Source organism: Maniola hyperantus, chromosome 1 (genome assembly GCF_902806685.2).
Source record: "Maniola hyperantus chromosome 1, iAphHyp1.2, whole genome shotgun sequence".
Lineage (NCBI taxonomy): Eukaryota > Metazoa > Arthropoda > Insecta > Lepidoptera > Nymphalidae > Maniola > Maniola hyperantus.
In genome coordinates, this window is record NC_048536.1 from 14,757,973 (window position 1) to 14,774,345 (window position 16,373).

The 16,373-nt window shown below is 40.3% G+C and overlaps 1 protein-coding gene across 5 annotated transcripts in view; it reads left to right on the plus strand.

Annotated features, from left to right (window-relative positions):
• The first annotated feature begins 1,184 nt into the window (after window positions 1-1,184).
• The window catches only part of LOC117985865 (transcription factor Sp4-like), a 28,289-nt gene continuing 13,100 nt past the window's right edge, over window positions 1,185-16,373 (plus strand). For 4 of the 5 annotated variants that reach the window (XM_034972662.2, XM_069499929.1, XM_069499930.1 and 1 more), the window contains exons 1-9: window positions 1,185-1,342; window positions 4,596-4,776; window positions 5,161-5,414; window positions 6,151-6,225; window positions 7,415-7,534; window positions 8,411-8,521; window positions 9,450-9,552; window positions 10,810-11,109; window positions 15,370-15,521. In XM_034972662.2, coding sequence (XP_034828553.1) covers window positions 1,283-1,342; window positions 4,596-4,776; window positions 5,161-5,414; window positions 6,151-6,225; window positions 7,415-7,534; window positions 8,411-8,521; window positions 9,450-9,552; window positions 10,810-11,109; window positions 15,370-15,521 — 1,356 coding nt within the window. In that variant the 5' untranslated portion in view covers window positions 1,185-1,282. The remainder of the gene's footprint in view (window positions 1,343-4,595; window positions 4,777-5,160; window positions 5,415-6,150; window positions 6,226-7,414; window positions 7,535-8,410; window positions 8,522-9,449; window positions 9,553-10,809; window positions 11,110-15,369; window positions 15,522-16,373) is intronic. The other variant, XM_069499937.1, reaches the window with a different exon arrangement.

The following is a 16,373-nucleotide window of genomic DNA, read 5'->3' on the forward strand; positions in this document are numbered from 1 at the left end:
GCCGCATTCAATAATGAACTTTATCTATATCAATATAAAGCTAATATTTCATTACAAATCATGGAGATAATTACACCGGAGACACACGCTCTCTCGGGGCGGCTGCTCATTCGTGCATAATGGACTTGGGGCAAACGCGGCTGACGCTTGACAAAACATGGCCCGACTTTCACTCTCACTTCAAGCCAGTCCGGACTATAAATAATGTGATCATGTCCATCAGTCTGAATAATGTATCAGTGTTGTATGTAACACAATGATACTAAGACAATTACCCAACTGAAAGTCACAAGAGGTCTAATTATGCCACATTGACGACGCAATAACTTTAAGCAGAGTTGAAATCTTTGCAATGTGGCGTTTTAATCCATTTTATCTACGAGATTTGTTCATAAGACAACTGGAAAGCTTTAATTAGCAGATATTTCTACCTCATCATCATCATCATCATCATCAACCGATAGATGTCCACTGCTGGACATAAGTATCTTGTAGGGACTTCCACACGCCACAGTCTTGCGCCGCCTGAATCCAGCGGCTCCCTGCGACTCGTCTCATGTCGTCCGTCCACTTAGTGGAGGGCACAGGTGGAGGGTCTTTTTAAATTAAAATAAAATTAAAAAGAAAAGACTACATATTTCAGAGTTTCAGACATTTCGTGTTAGCTTACTGCCAAAAAAGAGGAGAGTTTGGCAGAAAATATTAACCAAGTTAGTTTACTTGCCACATCTTGAGTCTTGGGGATGCCTGACGCGCCTGGCGCGGGAAACTATGCGACATGTGTGCATTTTTTACCCGCCCAAGGAGGCCGCGGGCGCGAGGTTATACACCCATTATTACGTCCTTCCTACTTTCAATTATTATTATCGGGCGGCGGCGCCGCACCCGCGACGGGGAGGAGAAGAGAGGCGCAGCTGCTGCCTACCAATAATCAAGACCTGTCTCAGTAAGAGAGAGACAGAGATAATGGCCGTCAACCTGCCAAACTATCTAGAGCAATAATGACTTGACCTATAAGTAAAATAAAACTCGAAGGCAGTACCTTAGGTAATTGAGAAATACAATGGATTTCACTTTTCAGTTCGCTAGAATAAACAAAATCTACAAACTGGTTAAAATTGCAATCAACACGACCGCGATAGGAGGCGGATCTCCGAAGTTTGACGATCGCGTTCGTTTTCACTCGCCAGTTTGCTCGCCGCAGTTTGGCGGCCGGTCGTGAGAATGGTGCGTTCCGTACGTGAACAAAGACAAATAAGTGTTAGTAAGTGTCAAGTGGATAATGTCTTCTGAACCCTGTAAAGTGACTGTGGAATTCATTAGTGAGGACGAAATAATTGAGGTAAAAAGTGTGCGATGTAGCGTTAAATTGTTATTGTGTAACAGATTGGACGCTAGCGGGCACTCGTGTGTTCGGTGCAGGGGGAGGGCGGGGCGAGCGCGGCCCCGGCCGTGTGGGGCCCGCCAGGCCACACGCAGGAGGTTGTGACCGCTTAGTCAGCTACTCCCTTGCCGAAATAGCATCAACATCCTCCTCTCCCAATGTTTACATCTATTCGAAACTACACGATAAACATTCATCTCAAACATTGTTACAAGTCATTTTGAATAATAGCTTTGGATATTTTAGATAACACAACAAAATGTTCGCCATTTAATTTGGACTTTTTTGAATACAACTATTCAGCACACAGGTATAACAAACATTTTGAAGTAATCTCGTCAAAAAGGTAGTTTAAATGCAGCACTCAAAAATAAAATTAATCCTAACCTAGTTATAATGCGTAAAATCTCAGTCACGCGAGTCAAGGTGGGTGGATCAAAGGGCGGCGGTGGCCTTGAGTGCGACGACTCCCGGCTGACGGCACTTGTTAGGAAAAGGCGTGTCGGTTCCCAACTACTACGATTTTACAACAAGAACTTTTATAACTTACACAAGGAACAACTAAATAATATGAAAGTTTTCACTAACATGTAAAAAAGTCCTATAGGCTATAATAATTATGAAAGTGACGAAGCACCATGAAAAAGAACCACAGCAATAAGACACGAAAAAAATGTACATATTGTGTGTAAAAACAAAAAACAAAATATTCTAATAATAAATAAATAAATAGGTAGATCTATATCTTTTAACTTTCTTACACATGCCACTCCAATCTGTTAGTCATTTATATGCATTTATCACAATAAAATTAATTTATTTTAGAAAAAATATCGAACAGCAGAGTAAACAGACCAACTGAGTAAATCAGAGATCACAGAGTTAAACAAATTTTTTTAGTAATTTCATTAAAAAAAACTACAATTCATAGACAAGAGATCGAATGATAATATTTTTTGATTTTTTGTATATGTTTCATTCGTTCATCAAGACGTTTTCGAAACACAGACCTCAGACCCTGTACCTAGTTTTCGAAATTCGAATTTAAAAATGTAAACAAAGATTACAAAATTAAATGGTAAATTATTAATAAATTATGTTTTCTTGGAGCATGAAATTATCAATTTCAATCGATTATATTAGGTTTTATGGTATGTGTAATGACTAATGTATTTATGATTAAAATATAACGAAAATGATCTCTAAAAAAACAACACAACAATCACAGTTCCTAATAAGTTAAAAAGACCGCGAGAGATTGCATTTCTCATCTTTTCTTGTGGAGCCTGCCTCTGATCTACACTGAAGGTGGAGGATTCATTTTTTGAAGCACTTTCCTCGATCCCTAGTAGGTACAGTACCCGGCAGGAAATATTGTACATCGACCGAAAGAGATAGCGGTTTCGTAAGCGTTGTCTCTGTCGTTGAAACCGCCAAAACGTCGATAGGTATGAGTGACAGAGACAACGCTCTACGAAGCCGAAATCTCGTCCTAAAGGTTGATGTAACATATTTCCAGCCGGCTACTAGTATCAAGTACCTACCTACTTAGGTATCTATAATTAGGTAGTAAACAAATATGAAGCAAATATTTTTTCATTTCAATTCTCTACTTGATTACCTATGGACTATGGCCTTATAATGCCTTTGCAGTACCCGACCGCGCTTATGCGACGGCGTTACGTGACACTAAGTGTCACAACATTGTATACCTACAAAGAGTCGCGCGTCGCGGTCGTTCTCCTCAAAATGCTCTGCAATCTTCATTCATTTTTATACAACACATTACCCAAGTGTAGCGTAGTTCTACTATCTACCACAGATTTAAAACAATACGCGACAGAAAGACGTAATGTACAATTGTACATACACTCCTTTAGAGGAGATAGCAGATTTGTAGAACATTGTCTCTGTTGTTGAGACCGACAAAACATCATAGGTATGAGTGACAGAGACACCACTCTACAAACGCAAAATGTCATTCTATAAAGGCTGATGTACATTACTTTCTGTCATGTTACTGTACATTATTATTTGTAGGTATCATCATTATAATTCTATTGCCAGCCCATTACTATGCAACAGAACTGCTCTCAGAATGAGAAAGATTTATGTTATAATCCACCACGCTGGCCAAGTACAGATTGGCAAACTTCACACACATTTGAGAACATTATGGAGAACTCTCAGACATGAGGTATCCTTACTATGTTTTCCTTCACCGTAGCAAGTATAATTTAATTGCTTAAAATGTACTAATAGGAGGCGGACATCTTACCCACTAGGCTATCACTGCTATTTATTTTTTTTAATTTAAAAACTATCGCTTAGCTGCAATCAGACCCGGTAACAAGTGATGATGCAGCCTAAGATGGAGAATTTTTGCCTAGAAAATGCCTATTCACTCTTATCTTGAAGGTACCTATATTATAATTGGAGGGGAAAACTGATGCTGGAAGGGTGTTCCAAATCTTAGTTGTGCTATTGTATAGATTTATGTCACTTAAATTAAAATCTATAGAACATACTTTGGTCTAACTTAGAATAAAAATCAGCCTAGTAAAGTCTGGATATAGTCAAAATATGCTGTATAACTACATCTCAACCCTGTACATTTTGAGCGAAGAAATCAATAGAGCAGACCTACCTACTTTGTAGGTATGCTCTATATTATGTACAAAACAAAGTGTTAAATACCTTTTTTCTCATCTTACCATTTGTCCTAGTTTATTACCAAACTTCCTGTGACGTTACTTCAACTCTACATGGTCTCTTGTATCTCAAAACAATATCTTACTATGTCTGTGACATAGGCTGAGAACTATAGAGCACTCTTTGACTTTGCTCAGACTTACGATTGAGTTAAAACGAGACAGATTTATGTGAGAGATATAGTTCTGTCTTGTTTTAATTCTGTCTTATAGTCCTAGCAAAGTCAGAGTGTGCTTTATAGATCTCACCCTAGACTACCAGAAGATTTTTTCATCATCATCATAATCATCAGTATTACAGCCTGGTGTCTCCTCTCATCGTTGCAGAATGAGAACAGTCTAGTCTAGGCCATAGTCCAGCACGCTGGCCAAGCATGGTGGACTATGGTCAAAACCCTTCTCTGAGACCCATGCTCTGTAGTGAGCTGGTGATGGGTTCAGGTGATGATGATGAAACAAAAAATAATGGTTTTTGATTCTCTTTGCAATTTCCTTAACAGGAGGGCAGCGGAACCCAGTCGCCCTTAGCATTGCTGGCGGCCACCTGCAGCCGCCTGGGCCCCGCCACGATGAACCCCGAGCAACAGCAGGAGAAGGAGCAGCAACAGCAGCAGCAGCAGCAACAGCAACAACAACAGCAACAACAACAACAACAACAACAACAACAACAACAACATTTTAGTAAGTACAATAACTATTACAGTTATTCCATGAGTCAATTCTACTTATTTGTCAAGTCTAAAATGGAGGACCTATGGGAACACCTTAGAGTCTATCTGTAACGGCAGTTTTCTGATCTGCACTTAAGTTGATATCCATATAAGATAAACAAGTATAATTTTAAAAGGGTGTTGGTCTCTCTATTTGTTGTCTGTTTTCTTGGCCTATCTGCTTAACCAGTTTCAACAAAATTTGGCTCAAAGATCCTGCAGAGGCGCATATGCTACTTTTTACCTCGGGAAATCAAGGAGTTCCCACAGACCTTTGAAAACCTAAATCCACGCGGACGAAGTTACGCACATCATTTAGTCCTTAATAAATCATGATAAAACTGATTGATTACAGATGCGCAACAACAACAAGCCCAACAGCAAGCGCAGCAACAACAACAGCAGCAGCAGCAAGCACAACAACAACAACAGCAGCAGCAACAACAACAACAGCAGCAACAAGTTCAACAAGCGCAACTAGTGCAACAAGTACAAGGCGATGCGGCTACACTAGCAGCGATACAGCAGCAGTATTTGCAGCAACAGCAGCCGCAGTTGAGGGTGATCAGCACCGCTGTTGTGCAGCAATTGAGGGCACAGGGACTGTCGGTAAGTTGTGTTTAAAAGGATACAACATATCCAGCAACAACTGTAAGAAATACAACAGCAACAATGACAACAACAGTAACAGCAACAATAACAGCAGCAACAGAAACAGCAAAAACAGCAACATTAACTAAATTGTACTAATGACATTTAGTTTGCTCAACTTATGCCCGCGACTTAGTCCTCGTGGACTATACAAATTTAAAACCCCCTATTTTACCCCCTTAGGGGTTGAATTTTCAAAATCCCTTTCGTAGCGGATGTCTACGTCATAATAGCTACCCGCATGCCAAATAGCCCGATCCGTAAGGTAGTTTGAACTGTACAAAGATAGATCAGCTGTCAGTTAGTCAGTCACATTTTCCTTTTATATATATCTAGATCTTTTTAATTTTTTTTTAAATTATAGGTATACGCTTGACCACAATCACACCTGATTGGAAGTGATGATGTGGCCTAAGATGGGACACGTTTACCTAAAAGATACTCTTGTTTTAAAGATTTGTTGTAAAGACGGGTTGTAATTGGTAGGAAACACATCGCGGAAGAGTATTCCAAACCTTAGCCATACGTATGAGGAATGATGACGCAAAACGTTTCGTGCGTGTAGATGGAATGTCGACGACATGAGGATGGAAACTCGCCCGACGTCTTGCGGTTCGGTGGTAAAATGGTGAAGGGGGGACTATAATTAATTTTTATTTAATAATTTTTTTTAAAATTAATAATTAATTTGCAGGGTAACGAGTTGTCCGCTGCCATTGTAAATGCAGCGAGTACAGTCCCCAATGGCATACAAGTGCAACAACCACAGGTACTATATGTACAATTAATTTGATTTCATCCACATATCAAAAATTGCGAGCCGGCAGGAATCGAACCTGCGTCTCCTGGGATCGCGCCCGACGCTCTGACCACTAAGCTACGGCACGCTTGCTGCCAGTGACGAAATTTGTGATATCCACTTAGTCGCTTCAGTACGGGTACCATCTGAATACACACCGAGTATCTCAAAGCATAGATACCGATAGACGTTGGGGTCCCAAGGTGCTAGAATGGCGACCTCGCACCGGAAGACGCAGTGTTGGAAGACCCCCCACTAGGTGGACGGACGACATCAGACGAGTCGCAGGGAGCCGCTGGATCCAGGCGGCGCAAGACCGTGACGTGTGGAAGTCCCTACAAGAGACCTATATCCAGCAGTGGACGTCTATTGGTTGATGATGGTGATGATGATGATGATCTCAAAGCAGCTATTTAAGGTGCCTTTCCACTGTAACGGAGCGGAGCGGAGACGTAAAAAATTTTCACGTATTAATATCTGATTGAAGCTGTGATAGCCTAGTGGGTAGAACGTCCGCCTTCTAATCGGAGGTCGAGGGTTCGATCCCGGGTCTCCTCTAACTTTTCGGAGTTATGTGCATTTTAAGTAATTAAATATCACTTGCTTTAACGGTGATGGAAAACATCGTGAGGAAACCTGCATGCTTGAGAGTTCTCCATAATGTTTTCAAAGGTGTGCGAAGTCTATCAATCCGCACATGGCCATCCGCATATGGCCCAACCCTTCTCAGTGTGAGAGGAGACCCGTGCTCTGTAGTGAGCAGGCGATCATGTTGATCAGGTTGATCATGATGATGAATATCTGATTGGTCGAAAACACGTCTCTGCTCCACTTTAGTGGAAACTGGAAACGCATGGTTAAAGCCATCGTACGTGGTGTTTTGCGCAGAGCGAAGCAAGCGCCCAATTTTTCAACATTACTGAAATGCGTACGTGAATCGTGACGTAGGTGCGAGCGTCAACCAATCAGAGGTGATTGTGATCGTGACATTGTAGCTGTCATTCTACCGCAGTCGAGCAGCTAGGCTATAATGGTCTGTTCGTGCCTTCTCCATAAACGTGACACTGGCGAAACACTCTGTGCCCAGCTGGCACACCTAAAAGCCAATAATTGGGCATTGAATTGAATTGAATTATAATGGTCTGTGCCCGGTTCCCAGGTGATATCTATGCAACAGCTGCAGTCTCTGCTGGGCGGCGGCGTGGTGTCCAGCAACGATGGCGCCACTTACCAGAACCCTCCTCAGCAGTTGTTGCAGATACATCCACAACTATTGCAGGTACAGGTTTTGGTATTGATTCTGATCGGAACTAAATTTTAGAGTATTCGCATCTCTTTCTTACCAATGTAATAAGAAAAGGACAGAGAACTTAGTTTAATTTAAAACTGTCAACTGTCAAACCTTGGTGCCAGCAATATTAAATAGAAAAAGATGCAGGTACTCTAAATTTAGTCTAAAACTCGCTTGCCAAGGAGTCCTATAGTAAACACTAAATCTATAAATGTGAAAGTGTGTCTGTCTGTGTCTGTTTGTCTGCCTGTCTGTCTGCTTGTCTGCTAGCCTTTCACAGCCCATCCGTTCAAGTGATTTTGACGAAATTTGGTACAGAGATAGCTTGCATACCGGGAAAGGAATAGGCTACTTTCCATCCCGGAAAACCAAAGAGTTCCCACGGGATTTTTAAAAACCTAAATCCACGCGGACGAAGTCACGGCCATCATCTAGTATATATTATTATAAATGCGAAAGTGTGTTTGTTTGTTGGTTTGTTGGTTTGTCCTTCAATCACGTCGCAACGGGGCAACGGATTGACGTGATTTTTTACATGGGTATAGATAAAGACCTGGAGAGTAACATAGGCTACTTTTAATCCCGGAAAATCAAAGAGTTCCCACGGGATTTTTAAAAACCTAATTAGCCTAAGTAGCGGGCATCAGTAAGTCTAGTATATATAGATCGGAGACGGTCGCAGTGATACAGGGACATCAAGGACCTGCATAGCCCCAAAGAAGAAGAAGAAGATCATCTAGTATATTATAAAGTGGTGAATCATTGCGATTCGATTCTACTTGGCTTGGCGAGCCTATAGTGGAAGCCAGCCTACTCTCAAGAAGTTTCGCTTCAAAATGAGAAAGGTGTTTCTTCCTTTTTCAGCAACAAGCTGGTAACGTGTATGGCGGCTGCGTAGTGGGCGGCATGGCGCCGCTGCAAGCCGTCACCGTGGACGGCCAGGATGCGCTCTTCATACCTTCCCACCATGCTCAGGTAAGATATTGAAAAAAGAATTGAAAAATCCTATTACAATGTAAAGGATTATTTAAATGATAAGCAAGCTTGGAAATGAGTTGCTTAACGACTTTGTGATAGTTCTAATAAGTTTCAATAATTTTGTAAAGTGGTTATAATAAAAAGAATACCCGGCTGAGTTTTTTGTGGGCTCTTCTCAGACCTGGGCGCGTTTGGAACCCTCGTAGCTTTAGTTTTAAGTTTGCGTAATAATTATCACCACTATATCTTACAAATCGAACACCATACCAGACAATCAATACGAGTAATTTATTACCTATTTTGAATAAATCATTTGACTTTGACTTTGACTTTGATACTAGTGTACTTACATACATACGTGTAATCTCTACATAATTTATCTTCTTGTGCGTGTGCCCACATCGCTGATCGGTGCGTTACGACTTACGATAGAACTCACAGTCTCAGCACATAGCATATTTTGCATTATTTATTACTGATTGGGACAAAGGGTCATCGTGGATTGAACTATCTATACATCAGCTGCGCGATTGCGGTAGAATGGCACCTCTGATTAATTGACGCTCGCTCACTATTAGCTACAATGCATTGTTGCACCAAGAATCGCACAAATTCAGCCAATCACAACAATTGAGATTGTAATAATGATTAATGCAGGTTTTACGAAATCGCCCCACTGCGTAACTTATGAATGACTTTCATTTTCAAATCAAAGATTTTCAGAGAAGAAGAAAGCGACTTACTTTTGAGAAATTCTATTCCTGTCCAACATTTTTTTGAGTCATTCGATCATAATAATAAAAAAAATCCGAGGATTCTCCGGGCTGCGAAAATTATGTCCAAAAATACAAGATGGCTGACATATTTTTTAATTTTTTGCAGATTCAGTGTGGTAATCATTAAAAAAATATTTCTAAACTTCCAGAATTTCTCCGGTATGGGTCAAATGAGCCTAGTCAACGGCCAGTTGGTACGAACACCCGTTTTACCCGCGGGTTTCCTTCAAAACGTCATGCATTTACCCACAGGTAAGTCTCTCGTTGTAATGTACCTAGTACCTACCTATATGTGTTATGGGCTTACGAGACGGTCAAGCGGCTTGACGTCAAGCACGTAGATTTTTGCTTGCGCCAAGAATTTTTACCGATGGTTGCTTGATGCTTGAGTCAAGCATTTACAGTTCGCGGCCGAAAGTAATGTACATCGACCTTTAGCAGGAGATAGCAAATTTGTAGAGCACTGTCCTCTGTCGATGAGACCGACAAAACGTCATAATAGGTATGAGTGATAGGGACAACGGTCTACAAAGCCGAAATGTCATTCTAAATCTAAAGGCCGATGTACATTACTTTGATTGATGCGATTTTATATTTTTGCTTGACGCGACGTTCGGACAGTGTTTGAGAAAGTATGAGAAAAATGCCGTTTGCTTGATCAAACAAAACAAAACTGCGTGCTTGACGTCAAGTCGCTTGACCGTTTCGGAAGCCCTTTATACTTATATGTTAACCATGGACATTCTCATTAACATCACTTGATGCTTGGGTACTTATCATTATTCTTTGGGATGTCTTTACTTATAATCATGTGCTTTGCTTTCATTCTTATACACTGTTGATAATTCGCTCTTCTTTACTTGAAATAGGGTTCGTGAGTTGCTTTTTTATAGAAGTTTACGAACTAGGTATAGTACGAACTACGAACAACCTAGTGCTCTACGAATTATTAGGTTTTAGATAATTCTGAATTCGAAAAATTAAATCTGGTAGGTATATTCCGAAATTACGAGATGAAAATGCTTCGTAACTAGTTCTTAGACAATCCATCCATACTTATGTTATAAATGCGAATCTGTCTGTCTGCTGCTTTTTTCACGGCGCCCATTTGTTTAATGATTTCGGCTAAAGGTAAAGAGATAGCCTGAATTGTTCTCACACGAAAAGCTTAAATCCAGCGGATGAAGTCGCGGGTATCATCTAGTCTAGAATGCTCGTCAATCATGCTGTCTCGTTTTAACACTGTCTTAAGTCTGAGCAAAGTAGGTAAAAGTACGCTCTCAGCCTAATCTTTATATTCAAGCGAATGAGCAACACAGAAATAATACTTATATTAATAATTGGCCTCAATATTTTCTACACACCCAAAGTTTTGTGCTTAAAATTTTGTCAACCAAGAACATTATTTTACAAAAATCTTTAATAACACTCGCTAACTTGGGCGGCACGCAAGCTCTTAACCGGTTCTATCATACTAATCTGTTTCGCTCCCGCTTGCCCCCCTAACAGAGCAACAGGCGACCGTCTCCATCCCCGGCACTAACCTAACCATCCCGCTCAGCGCTCTCACCGGCAACCAGATGATAACCATCCCGGGGACAAACATTTCCATCCCTGGGATTCAGATCCCGACTAGCCAGACGATCACGATACCTAGCTCTAACGTCCAACTCCCCGTGGCAAGTGTGGCCAATGTAGCCAATGTCACAGTGGGGAATGTGGCCAACGCTGGCGTGAGTTTGGCAAGTGATACCAAGAATGGGGGGAATGGAAAAGAGACCAAATCACCCGAGAGTCCCGCACCACAAGGTTCGTACCATGTCGTTTTTGTGAAGATAATTTTTATTCATTAAAAAAGTTGGTAATAAAAATTATTTTCGTTTCATTTATAAAACTTTGGACGAGTCGTTTACTCTTCTACCGTTCGGATTTTGAAATAACTTGATACTTAAAAGTGTCCCAATTACAGTGCGACAAGGCTCTCTTGGCACTTGAATGACATTGACAGGGGGGGCGCTATTGGAGAACAAAGGCTTAGAATCTCTGAATAAGGACTGTTAGAAGTAGCCCTATTGTGACAGTTACTGTTAGAGCGAGATAGCTAAATGCATTTAAGCTCTTGTTAGAACGTGACAAAATGATTATGTTTTGTCCTTATCACCGTGGCTACTTTTTTTTGTTTGTCAAAATGTATTTGTACGTGAGTATTTGACAAACAACGTGAAGTGTAGAAGGAATGACATTTCACAAGTAAGAAAATTTGCTTGAGCGAGAGGGACTGAGGGGGCCACGCTAGTTGCAAATCTGACATATCTGTGCTTAGAATATTCAAACAAGAACAAATACATTTTTTTTGTTATAAAATCTAGTTGGATAGGTATACATAGTGTCGCAACTCACAAGTAGTATTTTTACTTATGAGTCATAAGTTATGACGTTATAAGATATACGTGTACAGTGCGACAAGGCTATCTTGGCGCGTGACGAAAATCGGAACTAACGTTGCCGTCAAGTGTCCCCTTTGTTCTTGTTTGAATATTCTCAGCCTTTGTTATCCAACAGCGCCCCCCTGTCAATGTCATTCAAGTGTCAAGAAAGCCTTGTTGCACTGTATAAAATAAAAGGAGTAAAAATGACTTGTGCAGTGTTTTTAGCAACAAATTTTTCAACTCTAACATTTCATGCTTATTATCTTGCGAACATCTTTGCTTGGTTTTTCATTTCCGACTCTCACATGCTTTAGTATTTGCGTCACTTGCACTAAGGGTGAGACCTATAGAGCGCACTCTGACTTAGCTTAGACTTAAGACAGAGTTAAAACGAGACAGACCTATATCGCTCACATAAATCTGTCTCGTTTTAACTCAATCTTAGTCTGAGCAAAGTCAAAGTGCGCTCTATAGATCTCAACCTAAATGTATATAGTTTATAAATTATTATTTTTACTTACTTTTAAATTTTTATTGTAGTGTAAGCTTGTGACGTTAGATTATGAATAAAATTGTGACTTAAAAATATAGATGAACTACAGTTTTCATAATTTTTATCGCTTATACTAGCGGCACGCTATGATGGCCGGTTTGACGTTTGTCCGCTCATGAAGTTCCGTATTAATTGATAACGACTTTGAAGGAAATAATTGTATTACTTTATTGACGATAGTGATGTGCAGAGATTCATAAATTTTATCGAATGTAGTTTTAGGTTTAGGACTCAAAATTTATTTATTAAATTGATTTCTTAAATGTATACAAGTGTAGAAAAATCAGTTTGCACCATTTAAGGGGTGAATGTACTTGTGAATATGAACAATTTTCACTATGTGGACAAACCTCTGAAATCGCAAAAAAATATCAATAAATTTTTAAAAATGGAATCTAATACGATCGTCACATAGGATCGCTGGCTAGCACAACTACTACCTCCGGCAAACTCGCGTCAATGCTCAATGCAAAACAAAGCAGTTTCGAATTGACGTTGCTTCGAAAAGTATAAACTGTCAGTGCAATGCGATTGTGATATAGTTTTGACCTGGCTTTGGATTTCAAATATTGATACTGCATTACTGTTGACCCTTGCTCGTTAATTTGGACTCTGTTCAAGCCCTTTGTTGTGGATTTCGTCGATATGACCGAACGTACGCAGAGAACTGTTCTAAATAGTCAGACACGTGAGTTCCTAATACGCCTTCGTAACTATTTCGATCGTGAAGCTCAAAATGGAGGGCCAATTTTACCTATAACGTCAGTGGTTGAACGCGTAGCTGATGCGCTTAATATTGGACAACGAACTGTTAGACGGATAACTAAAAAAAAATATGGCGAGACTGGCACAGAAGAAAATAAACTTCACACACCAAAAAAGAGAAAACGAGCAAAACCAGTCGTAGGCATCGATAGCTTTGATGCCGATGCTATCCGAAGACATGTTTACGGCTACTATTTACAGAAGGAGTATCCAACAAGAAAAAAGTTGGTGCATTCACTGAAGGAAGCTGGATTATTCTTCGGTGGGGAAAGTTCTTTAACGAAGATTTTGAAGACCATTGGATTTCGATACAAAAAATGTAACAAACGCAAAATATTGATGGAAAGATTTGATATAGCGATGGCAAGGTATACTTTTTTACGGCAAGTGAAAGAAATCAAAAATTGGCAAAATGTTGTGTTCTTGGATGAAACATGGCTTAATGCTAACCATACTGTAGGCCGTTCTTGGAACGATGACACAGCAGCATCTACTTCCAAAGTTCCTGTAGGAAAAGGATCGCGACTTATAATTTGTCACGCCGGAACCATCAACGGGTTTGTCGAAGGTTCTCTCATGGCTTTTGCGTCAAAAACCACTGGAGACTATCATGAAGACATGAATGGAGAAAAGTTTACTGAATGGTTTACCTCAATGTTGTGTAGCCTCCCTGAACCATCTATTATAATTATGGACAACGCCCCATACCACTCGATGCAAATTGACAAGCCACCTGCCCAATCCCAAAAGAAAGCTGATATCGTCGCATGGCTTCGTAAAAATGGCGTAGATGCAAACATGAATATGTTAAAAGCGGAATTAGTACGTCTTTTAAAAGAAAACAAACCAACCAAGATCCGATACGTCATTGACGAAATAGCATTAGAACATGGGCACAGAGTTATACGGTTACCGCCTTACCATTGTGAGTATAATGCGATTGAGTTGGTGTGGGCTCAAATTAAGGGATATGCTGCAAGACACAATACAGAACCCCCATTTACCACAAAAAAAATGCTAAAATTATTAGAAGAAGCTTGTGAACATGTGACTAAAGGAGACTGGGAAAAGGTTGTGAATAGAACTGTTAAATTAATAAGGGAAGATTATGAAAGAGATGTGAAAATAGATAATATTATAGAAAACGAACATATAATTATTAATGTATGTGATGATAGCAGTGACGACAGTGAAAATAGTAGTATGGACGAATCTGATTAATTATGGCCTTTTGTGGCACCTTTTTCGGTATCTTTTGTATTCATATGTTTCTTGTGTGCATATAAAGTATGTATATTCATTTTCGTTCAAATATTCAGTTCGTTCAAATAAATTAAATAAACATATACATTTTTGTTTTATTAAACCTATTTAATCAGGTACAAAAACAAAACTTAATTGTTTTTTGTTCGAGAATAAATTGACATTCCACATCACTATTGTAATGTGTCAAACCGGCCATCATAGCGTGCCGCTAGTGTAGTTTGTTTTTGGCAGTTTTATTTGATTTGTTTGTAATAGTACATTACAGTCCAGGCCTGAAATAAAGCGATTACTGGCCGAGTATTATTGGAAGGGCGAGGCAAGCCGAGGACAGCCGAGTTCTTTTAAACTAAACGAGTATTCGCTATTTCGACCGACACTTGTAAAATACTATTCTCCCATTTGCGAGGAAACAATAAAAAATTAATTGAAGAAATAAAGTTTTAATTCATATGAAAATGTATGTTGTATATTTGACTCATAAATAAAAAAAAAATGATTGAAATAGCTTGTATCCTGGCTTGTACATTTTTTCCTAGAAAATCAAAGACTTCCTACAGGATTTTTATATCCACGTGGGTGAAGCCACGGACATTCATCATCATCATCATCATCATTTCAAATCAAATATACTTATACTTAAAGAGAGACTTCTACACATCTATTTCTATGTACATATCAATCATTACATGATCAACTTCAAAAAGGGTACAGATTGATTATAAATAAATAATTGATTGTCAGTGCTTGTTCATGAAATCGTTATACCTTATAAGTCCCGCAAATTGCTATTGCGCTGGAACCATGTCTCATTAACATCGAAATGACGTCATTTTGACGTCAGCCGAAATAAAAGTATACCATCAGCTCGAAACTTCAGTCTAGTGCTGACGTCACTAAAATGGCGGCCACGCGCATTAGCAATTTGCGGGACTCATACCTAATACGTTAATACGTTTAAGCACACACACACGTTTTACTTGAGCATCGCGCCCGCGAACGTGAGCTAGCACTTAATGGTCGCCTGCGAGTTGTATTCGAGCCGCCCACTGTTCCTAGGTGGTGGAGTGGCGGTACGCGGAGGCATGGGCGGCGTGGGCATGGTCCCCGTGCAGGTGCCCGTGAGCGTGGCGAACGGGCACACTGTGTACCAAACCGTGCACGTGCCGCTACACGCGCCGCACCTGCAGATCATCCCGCAGCTGCAGCAGGTATGACTTCGACACGGTCAAGCGGCTTGACCTCAAGCACGTAGACTTGTTTTGCTTTATCAAGCCTTGATGCGCCCGTCAAACAGTAAGAGGCACTTTTCTCATTATTAAGGTTAAGATGGCAATCGTGGTATGAGGTAAGGGGGACGCCCCGCACACCCGCACGTCACCCGCGCTCGCTCGCACGGGGTTAGCGCGGGGACTGTGCGGGTGTGCGGCGTTCCCTCCCCGATTATCATTTCTTCCTGTCGCGTTCTAGGTATACAGGGTGTAACCAGAACGCTAGTAAAAACTTAGCGTTATTGTTATACTACTTAAACACAATACAATACCCATTTGCCCCATTTTGTAGTTTCAGTGATTTGGTGTTTTTCAAATCCGCAATGTGTAGAATACAAAACTCGGGTCAATGCCCCCGCCTATGACGCGGCATTGACTCCGGGTGGCCTACTTACGCAACGTTCGTTGACCTCTAGCGTCATGCAGATGTTTTATTTGCAATATATCGTAAACTTTTACAAAATTATAGGATTTTTGTATTTTTTTGGGTTTTTTTTTGTGGTATCATATCAGTACCTACTATCACCTGTCTTCGTTTTTGCCAGCGTTCTGGTTACACCCCGTATACATATGCCAACCCGGGCTTTAGTCAACGCCCCGCAGACAGAACGTCTGTTCAAAATTCCGGTCTCGACTTTTTCCGTAGTTTTTTAACTTTTTTTAAAATATGATGATGAATACAGTGCGACAAGTCTCTCTTGGCACTTGAATGACATTGACAGGGGGGCGCTGTTGGAGAACAAGGCTTATAATATTCAAACAAGAACAAAGGGGACACTTGACGGCAACGTT